The 14,456-nt window shown below is 34.5% G+C and overlaps 1 protein-coding gene across 1 annotated transcript; it reads left to right on the top strand.

The window, feature by feature from the left end:
* Positions 1–5,714, top strand: LOC132731146 (glutamate receptor 1-like). The gene is made up of 7 exons (XM_060717274.1): positions 1–104; positions 782–814; positions 1,360–1,530; positions 2,770–3,112; positions 4,006–4,171; positions 4,464–5,034; positions 5,502–5,714. Exons 1-7 carry the CDS (start codon positions 27–29, stop codon positions 5,616–5,618), a joined length of 1,479 nt encoding a protein of 492 aa, XP_060573257.1. The 5' UTR covers positions 1–26; the 3' UTR covers positions 5,619–5,714.
* The last annotated feature ends 8,742 nt before the right edge of the window (positions 5,715–14,456 follow it).

Genomic DNA, 14,456 nt, shown 5'->3' with positions numbered 1-14,456 from the left:
AATCACTCCAGAAACTAAGAACGGAAATGGGGACGCGCGTAAATGTTTTATTGGTGACCTTATTTGTTATTGGAAATTTATGTTCAATATGTGCAGAAGTCCAGGTAAAGATGTTTTATATGCATACTTTTTCAACCTTTGTTTTATCTGCAATAAAAGTAAATAAGAGTAAAACAAAAAATAACATAAAAAACAATACCGTTCATCTTAATAATTTTTGCATGATTTTCGAATTACCCACATACAAACTTCGTATATTACAATTGCATTTGTATTAGTTGAATCGCGAGTCTTTATATTGATATGCAAGACTGTATAAAATATTAAAATTCCAATTCCCGGAGCCGTAGATATATACTGAGGGTGCCTGATAAACGTTATCATGATGTATGTAATAAGCGAAGACGCTTGATCCACAGGAATATTATTGATAATATCCAAAATATACCCCCTATACAGTATAAATATAATAGATATAAATATGTTAATTTATAGTATATAGGGGGTATATTTGGATATTATCATTAATATTGGTTATTTGATAGAATTTCAAGTTCCTGTGCTTGATCTTATGTATTGAAATATAAGATATTGTAAGAAATTAGTTTAAATTCAAATTCAAGTATGTATCTCGCAACAAAGAACTGATGTTATACTGCTAATAATTAAACTTTCTATAGTGCAAGTAACTTAAATAAAATAAGTTTATAATATGTCGATAGGGTTGCAATAGCTTGTTTATCTAAAGAATTTACCATGCTAAATTATTTGTGATTTTCAGACGAAGTCAACTCTTCGAGTCTCTGCAGTTCTTGTAAGTATACTTATAAATATAAAATTAAAATTATTTTGCTTGTAAAAATCCGATACAATCATTTTACCAGTATTAATTTAACCAAACGGGCCAATAATACCAACACAGCATTTTTTTATCAAATTAAACTGTTCCGTTTCTAACGTAATACAAAAATTAATTTTGATTAAATAACTCTGATACGAGAGAACCAGGATTCAGAAACCTAGTACCAAAAGATAAATAAATATCTTCAAATATGTATTGCCAATATTGTATTTACACGTTTCTGTCATTCTACTACATGTACATTAGCATTTGATAGTATCACCCATTCAAAGGGATTTCAATCACAAAATAAAAAATAAACTACCTCCAGTATAGAGGCTGGTCAGACTGCACCTGTGGGCAGTTTGATCTGGCTATATTCTGGTGGCAAAGGGTAATTAGTTTTGGCTCAAAGAAGTTAAGGGTGAAGAAGTCAACCGTACAGAGTACATGCTTTATTTAAGCATCATTGCATTTAAAGAGCAACAGTGAATACTTTTTATTGCTTGTTACTGCAGGACAGCCCATATTTGATGTTAAACAGGGATGGGAGTTATGTTGGATATTTACCCGATCTACTTGACAAGCTTAACATCACATACAATATTTCACTGGCACCTGACAGTCAGTATGGTGTACAATACCCAAATGGGTCCTGGGCAGGCATGGTTGGAGAACTGGCCAATGGGGTAAGATCTTTTAAGTTTGAACCTCGGTCAATTGGTATGCAGGTCAACTTACAGAATTATGGCCCTTCTTTGTTCTGGATGTCGTAATATTTTAGTAATAGTCTATTAGAATACAAAGTGGCGTAGCCACTCGTGAGAATACTGTTTTTAATGTTCACGAGATGAAATAAAATTACATCTTACAAAACAAACAAACAAATTTTCTTTTTATTTTATGCTTAGAAACAAGTTAAAACGAAATTTCCTTAAAATTAATTAATATTAGAATCTGTTTTCCCCATTGAGAGCCTCAAAAAAGTCGAATTTCTCATTAAATACAAGAAGTCTTGGGCTGAAAAATAAGTTCGACAATAAACGTTAAATGGCGGTGATAGTATTTATTTTATTAAAAAATATGACTGGTCGGTTGTTTAAATAATAAAAACAAACAATTCTAGTAGGAGAAAAAGTCCAACCATCCATCCATATTTCTGTTACTGACTGCGAACTTATATTAGACCTGGCTTTTTTAAATGTAAGCGGCCGCCATTTTTAAAGTTGTGTATTCCACTGGAGGAAAATAATTGTGTTTGATTCAGAGGAATATCATTTGGATTTGTTAGTCATACACCTGTTTTTAAAGAAAGAAAACTTATTTGAGGCTTGTAACGGACAATAAATAAGTCTTGACAGATGTGTAAACATTTAAAAAGTGGATAGGAAATTGGAAAACTTGGAAGCCTTACGAACGCTGGATTGTTTACTTATTCTTCGGACTGATAGCTGTCATTGCTTTTCAAGTTTTCATAAAGCATACGGCAGTTATTGCTCGTAGGATACTTAAATATTCCCAAATGTCATCAAGAGCAGTTTTGCATGTGGAAGGAGTGTATTTTTCAGACTGTAAAAATGATTCAAAAATTAAAGAGACGATATTTGGCGATTTGTAATTTGAATGAATAGAAGTAACTTACTGTAAGTTTTCTTCTTTTTATTACTTTTGACATTTAAGTTATTTATCAATTTCAGCTTTGCTTTTCTTTAAACAGCCTGACATTGTCAGAATTGTCAGCAAAAATAAAATTGAGATACCACATGGGGGAAATCTTAAAAAAGTAGTTTCGTCATTGAAAAGTGTGAAATTATATTTTGATAATTTTCACTGTGAAATTATCAAATATAATTTTCACGGATAAATCAGTAATCCACTGAAAAGCATAAAATAAAAACTGATATTTTTGTAATTTCTACTACTTTCAGAATGCCGACATAGCAGGGCTACTAACGGTGATAACCCCGCGATCTGGTGTGATAGATTTTTCATACCCGGTCATGCCTGTTAGTTTGTCCCTCTTGATCTCGAAACCTAGTGTTATCAACATCTCAACACTTGCCAGACTTCTCTATCCGTTCAACCTTTCTGTTTGGGTTATGGTGATTGTAGTCTTCGTTGTTGTCGGAACTGTGCTGTACGTCATGATGCGATTTAATCCTTATGAATGGAGAAGAATGGCACGTGATCACGAGGCAACCGTGCAGGAAGGAGAGTCATTCACGTGTCTCAATTCTTTCTTCTTTGTTACAAGTACACTTATGTGGCAAGGTATTTTTGTTGTGTATCATTTATTTGTTGTTTTTTTTAACTTTCATTGAAACTTATCAAAGTCAAGTTGTACATGTAATGCTGTAATTTTTTTTGTCAAGTAATTTCCACTTAAGCAGTCTGATTTTTCATTGGATCAGACAGGCCTTGATAGTTATACTTTTCTCCGGGCATTCTTGAAACAAATTTGCTCTTCTAAACTTACATTTACTTTTTCTTTATTTTGTACAAAGAAGATCAAAACAAAGTATTTTTTTAGAAAAAAAAAATAGAATTGAAAAAAAGTTGTACAAATTTATCCTAAAATAATGATAGTTCGTGATAAGTGACAATAAATATGTAGCCTTGACACCACGAAGGGTGACGTGGTTGCACGCGAAGTTATTGAAGATATATGTGCATGGCCGTTTTATATCTTCAATAACTTCGTCAAATCAAAAGCTAGGAAGCTGGGGCCCGTCTTATAAGTTGATAAGACGGCCCCAGAAACCTAAAACCATGTGTGTCGTAAACATTGCCTTAAGGTATGGGTATATTAATTTATTTTCAAAATAACATACAAAACCACTTACCAGCAGAAAATAATGCGAGAGTTGTAAATTATCATGACTCGTAGCCATTTTGTAAAGTTTGCAGCCAATTTTCTCGCTTGAACCAAGTGCGCAACCACTTCACCACGCCCTGTCCCTTGAATACGTGGTTATTATGGTGGTATGTCATTCTTGAAAAACATCATTCATTTTCATGTTAGATTTCCGACGCACTCCAAATTTAATATTTTGTTATATAACACCTTGATGCCATGCAAGAAGACTTGCCGGCTGAACACAATAATTGTTTATTTATAAGCTATACTTTTTTGATACCTATTTTTTCCTTTTTTTTGAAAATAGGTTACAATCAGGCGCCCCGTTCAATAGGGGCTCGAGTTTTGGTAGTGACATGGTGGATATTTACTATTATTTTAATCGTATCTTACACAGCCAATCTCACAAACCTTTGCAGCACCGGATTTTTCACAAGTTCTAACGAAAGAGAACTCCCAGTTAAAAGTCTAAGGTATTTTATTTGTATTCAAAGAATCTCCTCCAATATAAAATTCACAAATGCCATATTGTTATAATTGAATAAAAATGTAAAACTCTATAACCTATGTTAAACGACTTTGTATGCTATTCTCTTTTTATTGTACTATTTTCAAGGCATGCAATTGTAATTAAATAGGTTCGTTTTCTCTGCTCGGTGGTATCGAATCAAATCTCGCTAAGAAGATTGATGGTTCTAATATTTCTTATTTATTAGTGCATTTGTACTTTTAACAATCATACCACAATATTTATCTTTTGTACAGTGATATTGCGTATAGTGACATGAGAGTAGGATTTCTACAAGGGGGTGCTACGCACAGATTCTTCCGCGAGTCCAAATCATCTGTTGATCAAAAAATTTACAAGAAAGTCATCAATGATGCGAAATATAACGAGTTTGAAACTGCAGAATATCTTGTTGAACAAATACGGAGGAATCGCTATGGTAACGGGTTTGTTGCTATTGTTGAAAGTCCCACGTCTAGATACATGGCAAGTAGAAAGCCCTGTGATCTTATTGACCTCAAACAAGACTTCTCACACTCATATTTTGCATTTGGATTACCAAAAGGATCATCTCTTGAAAAAAATTTGAACTTTGCATTAGTCAAACTGACCGAAACCGGCGAAATACACAAGCTAGAAAAGAAATGGTTTGAACAACAAGCGGAATGTTCAGATGTGAGGAACCCTGTGACGCAAAGAGAAAGGCCTAGATTTTATAGTCTCGATTTAGCGACTTTCTCATCGGCGATACTAATAGTTCTTCTCGGACTTGTTATTGGAGTGTTCATATGCCTAGTTGAAATATGCGTTTACAGACGTACCAAATCGGTAATATAATTTTTGACCATAAGGTTGTATTCAAGATTGATTGGTGCACGTTTTTATTTTCATGTTCGTACATACCATGTTTAAACCAAGCTAATTATGTTTGCAATACTTACATTTCTTCAGGGTGCTGTAGTGCGGAAAATAACATTGAATATAGGATTGTATCTTTACTAAAGTAAAGTGCGGGAATTATGATTTAACTTCTAATGTTTGGATAAAATGCTTTAAATGTATATCAGTGACAACAAGTAAAAAATAAAAACAGTTCAGCAAATTAATCAATCATATAATTTCAATTCAATATGTTTATTAAAAAGCCATAGGGTCAACTATTTCTATTGATCATATAGGGTTCAAAACGTCGAAATCTATACACGTTTGCTTTATCTATACGATTCTTGTTTATTAGAAGTCTTTTTTTTTATAAAAAAAAAAGTTAAGAATTTGATCTTTCTATCTAATTTCAGCATGCGAACGACGATGAAACGAAACCAATGACAGTTCAGGAGACAGCAGATAAACCAGACGAGGGAATTGAAGACGTGACACCGGCTATACACGTGTACGAGGATAATACTTCATAAAAAAGTCCTTGAATAGCAATAGAAGTCTTGTTCATGAATCATTTTTTACAATTTTCATATTTTATACGTTTACAATTATTTTGTCATTCTGTTTGACTCATTATACCCCCAAAAACGAAGTTTGGGGGGGGGGGGTATATAGGAGTCACCCGGTGGTCGGTCGGTCGGTTGGTCGGTCGGGCGGTCGGTCGGTCGGTCCAGACGTCCGTTGCATTTTCCTTGTCCGGAGCATAACTTGAAAACTAATCGTTGGAATTCAATATAACTACATACAATGGTCAAGCACATTGAGAGGAAGTGCAGTGCACAAGAACCATAACTCTATCTTGACTAATTACAGAGTTATTGCCCTTTGTAACTTTTCCTTGTCCGGGGCATAACTTGAAAACTACTGGTTGGAATTCAAAACAACTTCATACAGTTGTCAAACACAATAAGGGGAAGTGCAGTGCACAAGAACCATAACTCTATCTAAAGTAATTACAGAGTTATTGCCCTTTGTTGCTTTTCCATTGCTTTTTTCTTGTCAGTTGCATTTTCCTTGTCCGGAGCATAACTTGAAGACTAATGGTTGGAATTCAATATAACTACATACAATGGTCAAGCACATTGACAGGAAGTGCAGTGCGTAAGAAAAATAACTCTATCTTGACTAATTACAGAGTTATTGCCCTTTGTTACTTTTCCTTGTCCGTGGCATAACTTGAAAACTACTGGTTGGAATTCAAAACAACTTCATATAGTTGTCAAACACAATTAGGGGAAGTGCAGTGCACAAGAACCATAACTCTATCTAAAGTAATTACAGAGTTATTGCCCTTTGTTGCTTTTCCATTGCCTTCTTTTTTTTGTTTGGACCATAACTTGAAGACTAATGGTTGGAATTCAATATAACTACATACAATGGTCAAGCACATTGAGAGGAAGTGCAGTGCATAAGAACCATAACTCTATCTAAAGTAATTACAGAGTTATTGCCCTTTATTACTTTTCCATTGCTTTCTTTTGTCCGGACCATAACTTGAAGACTAATTGTTGGAATTTATTATAACTTCATACAATGGTCCAGCACATTGAGAGAAAGTGCAGTGCACATTAACCATAACTCCATCTTGACTTATTACAGAGTTACTGCCCTTTGTTTCTTTTCCTTGTCCAGAGCATGACTTTAAAACTACTGGTTGGAATTCAAAACAACTTCATACAATGGTCAAGCACAATAAGGGGAAGTGCTGTGCACAAGAACCATAACTCCACCTTGACTAATTACAGAGTTATTGCCCTTTGTTTCTTTTCCATTGCTTTCTTTTTGTCCGGACCATAAACTTGAAGACTTATTGTTGGAATTCATTATAACTTCATACAATGGTCAAGCACATTAAGAGGAAGTGCAGTGCATAAGAACCATAACTCCATCTTGACTAATTACAGAGTTACTGCCCTTTGTTACTTTTCCTTGTCTAGAGCATGACTTGAAAACTACTTGTTGGAATTCAAAACAACTTCATACAATGGTCAAGCACAATAAGGGGAAGTGCAGTGCACAAGAACCATAACTCCATCTTGACTAATTACAGAGTTATTGCCCTTTGTTACTTTTCCTTGTCCAGAGCATAACTTGAAAACTACTGTTTGGAATTCAGTACAACTTCATACAGTTGTCAAGGACATTAAAAGGAAGTGCAGTGAACAAGAGCCATAACTCCATGTTGACAAAATACAGAGTTACTGCCCTTTGATGCTTTTCCTTGTCCGGAGCATAACTTAAAACGTACTGGTTGGAATTCAAAACAACTTCATACAATGGTCAAGCACAATAAGAGGAAGTGCAGTGCACAAAAACTATAACTCTATCTTCAGTATTTATAGAGTTATTGCCCTTTGTTCTTTTTCTTTGTCTTTCTGGACTTATTACAGAGTAATTCAATTAAACTAAATTAATTAATTAATTAAAATTAAATGGCCAACCACATTGAAAGGAAATGCAACATACATGAACCACAATTATCTTTAATTGCCCACAACCATAACTCTATGTTTCAATTCTTTTACAAGGTATTCTGTTACTAGTAACATCCTCATTTCCGAAGCAGACTTGTGGGGGTATTAATCACATTTAGTGATAGTTCTAGTTTAAGTTAAGCGCACACGTTGCGAAAGATGACCATCTTTGGCCACTACATTAGTAGTCTGATTTGTTGTCTGGGGCACAGTGTTGGGATAGGGTAAAAAAGTAATTCTAGCTATCCCAACAGTGTGCTGGGTCCCTGTGGTCCAGTTGTAAATAATTCATGTATAAACAATTTGAAATGCTAAATTGACAAACTTAAATTACTTTTGTACATTTGTACATTTATTTGTATTTACCATGTATGATTTGTCAGTCGGTCATTTTGTAAAAAAGGTCAACACAAAATGAGCCGCGTCACATGACAAAACCAACATAGTGCGTTTGCGACCAGCATTGATCCAGTTTCGCTATCAGTTTCTCTACTTGTTATAGGGTTGGTAAGCGAACAGCATGGATCCTGATCAGACTGCGCGGATGCGCAAGCTGCTCTGGATCCATGCTGGTCGCAAACGCACTATGTTGGTTTGTCGTGATGCGGCTCAAATGTTTGCTACATTGGTAAACATAGAATCGATGTCCAGATATATATCTTGATTTATTTTGCATACGAGTAATATTTTAGCGTCAATACCATACATACATAGGAGTTTAGATCATTGGATTCGTTTGGTTTGCTCCTTGAAAATTTATTGCGTAAAAATGGCATTGAATGTTTTTAATATGATTAGTAATACTCTTTTAAATTAATTAATATTATTATACCCCCACCACAAAATGTGGGGGGGGGGGGCTATAATGAATTCTCTTTGTCGCGTCAGTCGGTCGGTCGGTCCGTTCGTCGGTCCGTCTCCATTTTCATGTCCGCTCTATAACTCCTATACCAATTGAAGGATTTTTTTCAAACTTGGCTCAAATGTTCACCTCATCAAGGGGATGTGCAGAACCCATGTTGCCCATGTGTCAGCTCAAGATCAAGGTCACAATTGAAGGTCAAATATCAAACACAATCAAATATTACACAGTATGTCGTGTCCGCTCTGTAAGTCCTACACTAATTGAAAGATTTTCTTCAAACTTGGCTCAAATGTTCACCTCAACAAGGGGATGTGCAGAACCGATGTTGCTCATGTGTCAGCTCAAGGTCAAGGTCACAATTGAAGGTCAAATATCAAACAATCAAATATTACACAGTATGTCGTGTCCGCTCTGTAAGTCATACACTAATAGATTTTCTTCAAACTTGGCTCAAATGTTCACCTCAACAAGGGGATGTGCAGAACCGATGTTGCTCATGTGTCATCTCAAGGTCAAGGTCACAATTGAAGGTCAAATATCAAACAATCAAATATTACACAGTATGTCGTGTCCGCTCTGTAAGTCCTACACTAATTGAAAGATTTTCTTCAATCTTCGCTCAAATGTTCGCCTCAAGAAGGGGATGTGCAGAACCCATGTCAACCTTTTGCCGGCTTAAGGTCAAGGTCACACTTGAAGGTCAAAAATTGACTTAGAAAATATTCTAAAACTTTAACATCTATTTGAATATTTCTGAATCTAGAAAAGGTATTTGCTTGAAACTTAAAATATATATGAAGTGTCACAATTAAGATGTGCTGGTCAAGTTTCATAACTCTGTATTGCATTTTAACAAAGTTGTGCCCCTTTTTAAGTCTTCAAATTTACATTCAGTCAAATATTAGACAATATGTCGTGTCCGCTCTATAAATCCTATACTAATGGAAGAATTTTCTTCAAACTTTACTCAAATGTTCACCTCAACAAGGTTATGTGCAGAATCTATGTCACCTTTGTGCCGGCTAAAGGTCAAGGTCACACTTGAAGGTCAAAAATTGACTTAGAAAATGTTCTTAAATTTGAACATGTACTTGAATATTTCTGAAACTAGCACTGGTATTTGCTTGAAACTTAAAAGGTATATGAGGTGTCGCAAATAAGATATGCAGGTCAAGTTTCATTACTCTGTATTGCATTTTGACAAAGTTATACCCCTTTTTAAGTCTTCAAATTTACATACAATCAATACTAGATAATATGTCGTGTCCGCTCTATAAATCCTATACTTATGGAAGAATTTTCTTCAAACTTTACTCAATATTCACCTCAACAAGGTTATGTGCAGAATCTATGTCACCTTTGTGCCGGCTAAAGGTCAAGGTCACACTTGAAGGTCAAATATTGACTTAGAAAATGTTCTTAAATTTGAACATGTACTTGAATATTTCTGAAACTAGCACTGGTTTTTGCTTGAAACTTAAAAGATATATGAGGTGTCGCAAATAAGATATGCAGGTCAAGTTTCATTACTCTGTATTGCATTTTGACAAAGTTATGCCCCTTTTAAAGTCATCAAATTTACATACAATCAATACTAGACAATATGTTGTGTCCGCTCTATAATTTCTAAACTAATGGAAGAATTTTGTTCAAACTTTATTCAAATGTTCACCCCAACTGGGCGGTGTGCAAAATCCCATCTTACCCATGTGCCAGATTAAGGTCAAGGCCACACTTGAAAGTCAAAAATTGACTTATAAATAAAATGTTTAGTACATTGGGAAAATGAAAGGTTATTTGTAACTGTTTCGAACATGATTTGATTATATATATTTATACTATTACCTGTACAAGTAGTCTTTTTTCACCAGAGATAATTTCTTTTTATGTATTTGTGCCACTTAAATTATTCCCTTAACCACCTTTCCAAGTCGCCTTCTGTCAAGGACATTGGTGGGGGTATGAATCGCATTCAGCGATAGTTCTAGTTCATTTTGGAATGCCGACAGTCAGTGTTGTTTTGAATACATTGCCATTTAACCACATATTGGTTTGCTAAATGTGGCTTTACTGTCCCTTTCATATTAACTAGACATTTTATTTTGTATCTAATTGCTGTATTATTTTACATTATATAATAATCATGTAGATGACAAACGATTGTTGTTGTTTTTTTTGTTATAGTTTACCTCTTTTTAGCAATTATATTATAGATGTAAAGGAAGCCGTAGTTGATTATAGTGTATAAAACACTGTACATCATCTCTCGATTGTTCTGACGGCATTTTATATTATCTTTTCACTATATCTATGAAAAGCCTTAAAACCCCCCAGGACGTATTTTTTTATATCGGTACTTTTTATAAATCAAGAGTTGTCGCCCTTCACATCATAGCGGATTATGTTGGTCTGATCTGCAAGAGTGACTTGACTGTGCCAGCACGGCCCAGCAGCATTATACCGGAATCTAATACTAATCTACACACATTTACATTTAAACATTGGTAAAAATTACGTTTTTTATTCACAGTTAATTTTCAGTTAATTTGAAAATGTGCTCTTTCGGTACTGAACTTACTCTATTCTCTCATTAGTCATTCACTCCGTGCCACATCCATTTCTTTTGAATTGTTATTTTCTTATTGGCATGCAGGTAAGTGTGTTTGATCATAAGATGTTTTACAGGAAGCATAATATTCCATGTGCAATATGATTATTACAGGTACTTACACCCACAACTAACATTTTTTTTTCTACAGATTATTTGGCGTATTACTAGCTCATCTTCTCATTGAATCTAAAACATCATTCGACAGCCCATTATTTTCTCGTTTTCACTGTCAGTATCTTATGTAAAAAACCCGCCTCGAGTAAAATCAATACTGCGATACTTTAAACATCCCATCCCTTTCCCCTGAGAAATGTTTATTTTAAACTTATGAGTCAATCTGTAAAATTCCCATTAAATTGTCATTTTTTATTCATTGATTAGCGGCAGTTGACGTGTGGATCCACGACATATGTATAAATAATAATCTTGTTTGATCGATTTCTTTTAAACGCATGTTTAGAAAGAGCCTTTATGCAATTTAAGTCCATTAATGTTATTGTCGGGACAATATCAAAGTTCCTTCAGGGAACATCAACGTGTCCACTTGTTTGAGTCAGTTTTTTTGTTGTTAATAACCTACGCTTTGATATCTGAAATGTATTTGTCCATATTTCAATACACTAAAACAATGCATTATTGTATCCGCTTTCATGTCATATTCGTTTTACTTAATTTTATTTTTTTATCTATGTGTTTATAAGTGCTCTATCATATTTGTTTGACTCCTGGAGCTTAAGTCGCTTCGACATTGTACAACAACGGCAACAACAACAACAACAACAACAACGGCAACAACAACAACAACAAAAACGGCAACAACACTTTAATTTGTAAATATTGGCCTCCGGACCGAAATACAATGAATTTGATGCACTTTGTTTTGTGTCATGTTACAATACATTTCATATTTCATAATGGCAAGTACAAAAATACGCAATCGAATTTATTTTATCATCGTTAGAACAGTTCAATTGAATAACAAAAATCTCCATGTTCACAACTACGTTGTACCATTGCACCAGCTCAGTAAATATTACTGTCATTCATGTCTGTATTTATTATGATTAAAGAATACATGAAATTCATCTTCAGTAATTCGTATATTAAAGTTTACATAACAATACTAACAATAACGTTCTACCCTTGGAAGACTTGAACAAAGAAATTTAGCAAATGCTTTTCTAACATAAAAACGGTAAATTAATAGACAAATACATCTCAGGATTTAACATAGTTTTAAGTTTTAAATATATGAGCCGTGTCACGACAAAACCAACGTAATGCGTTTGCGACCAGCATGGATCCAGACCAGCCTGCGCATCCGCGCAGTCTGATCAGGATCCATGCTGTTCGCTATCAATTTCTCTACTTGTAATAGAGTTGGTAAGCGAACAGCATGGATCCTGATCAGACTGCGCGGATGCGCAGGCTGTTCTGGATCCATGCTGGTCGCAAACGCACTACGTTGGTTTTGTCGTGACGCGGCTCATATGTATCATAACGCGTGGAATCAGTAATCTGTTGATACCAGGTTTTGTGTTTTACAATCTGCAAGTCTTGTTTAAAATAATACACAAATACATTAATATCACCATTAGTTTGGTTTAACCAAACAAATCCAAAACCATATTCGCATAACAAATCTCTAATTGAACATGCCCAATTAATCCTTGTTGTGTAAACATTGAATAATAATTTCTTGGATATCTATTTTCAGACATATATATGAGTTTTCAGCGGTATTTTATACATTTAATATAATACAGCTTTATTGGATCCCAAGGTACATTGTCGTGCATTATTTAGGGCGCATACGGGCACCTTGGTAAAATTAAGGAATGCAAAGTCACTGACGGAATTCGAACCAACAGCGATAGGGGAGACAAGTAATTTGAAGCCAGTGACCTTGACAACGCAGCCACAGAGGACTGCAGTTATTGTTATCAAACTAATAACACGTATTTTTTCAGCCAAGCTGTAATATCTGATAAGTAAATAACGCCTTTTGCCGTACTCTTGTGATTTTATGAACACCAATATTCTAGAAGAATGATATCTTTTATTGAAATATCTTAGTAAGGACTGCTCATTTTCCCCTCGATCCAGATACTTAATTATTCAAATGTCCCGAATTGATGTAAAGTTACACAATATCCAAATGGAAATAAATGGAAATTTGTCCCAAATTATTGTTTAACCATACTTCCTTAAAAGGATATCGATGTATCTAAAGAAAATATATTCTGTAAAATTGATCAATATGATAATAACTATTACAATGTTTATATACAGCTTCAGAGATTCTGAAACACTTTGTTAGATACGAAGAACCGTTTTTCGTGATTTCGAATTGTCCCCATGGCACGTGAAATAGTGTTTAATTCATAATGATGCTGCTGACTGACGAATATTTTAGACGGGTTTGATTTTCAGAAAAGACCCTCCGTTAAGAGTCCAACGGCATTTTTTAGTACAAGCAGTCTATTTGTTCATATGAAAGGTTCAAACTTGATTTCAGATCAAATTTTATTTCACGAAAGCACTAATTAATAAACAAGATTTTTCTTTTTTTAGCTCCTGTGACCTAGTTTTTCATCCGAGATGACCCATGTTCAAACTCATCCGAGCAATAACCTAGACAAGCATCCTGACCAAGTTTGATGACAATTGAGTCGAAAATGTGACCACCAAAGTGTTAACAATATTTTTCCATATTTGGACGGTGTGACCTAGTTTTTGACCCCACGTGACCCATATTCGAACTTGACCTAGAAATCATCAAAACAAACTTCCAGACCAATATCCAGGATATTTGGATCAAAACAGTAGCCACTAAAGTGTTTACAAGATTTATCTATTTTTAGCTCCTGTGACTTAGATTTTCATCGAGTTGACCCATGTTTGAAATCATCTGAGCAATTACCTAGAAAAGCATCCTGACCAATTTTGATGACAATTGAGTCAAAAATGTGACCACTAGAGTGTTAACAAGGTTTTTCTATTTTTAGCTCCTGTGACCTAGTTTTTCATCCAAGATGACCCATGTTCGAACTCATCCGAGCTATTACCTAGACCCAACCATCCTGACAAAGTTTGATGATGATTGAGGCAAAAATGTGACCGCTAGAGTGTTAAAACGGACATTCAACGATCCTAAAAGCTCACCATGAGCTAGCTCAGGTGATCTAATAATTGTAACGTATACTTTGATTGAGATTTGTCTGAATAAAAAATCAATATTAAGAAAAACATTTTTGTTTTAAAAAAAATAATATCTTGCGTGTAATAATCGATCATAACATAATTTCTGCAGGAAAACATCGTTATTTCAGTTAGATGCAGGTAATTGTACCTGCATTGC

The sequence above is a fragment of the Ruditapes philippinarum genome, unplaced genomic scaffold, assembly GCF_026571515.1.
Source record: "Ruditapes philippinarum isolate M1 unplaced genomic scaffold, ASM2657151v2 ctg41_1_1_1_1, whole genome shotgun sequence".
Taxonomy (NCBI): Eukaryota; Metazoa; Mollusca; class Bivalvia; order Venerida; family Veneridae; genus Ruditapes; species Ruditapes philippinarum.
The sequence above is the reverse complement of the archived record's forward strand: the minus strand, read 5'-3'. Positions and strand labels throughout refer to the sequence as shown.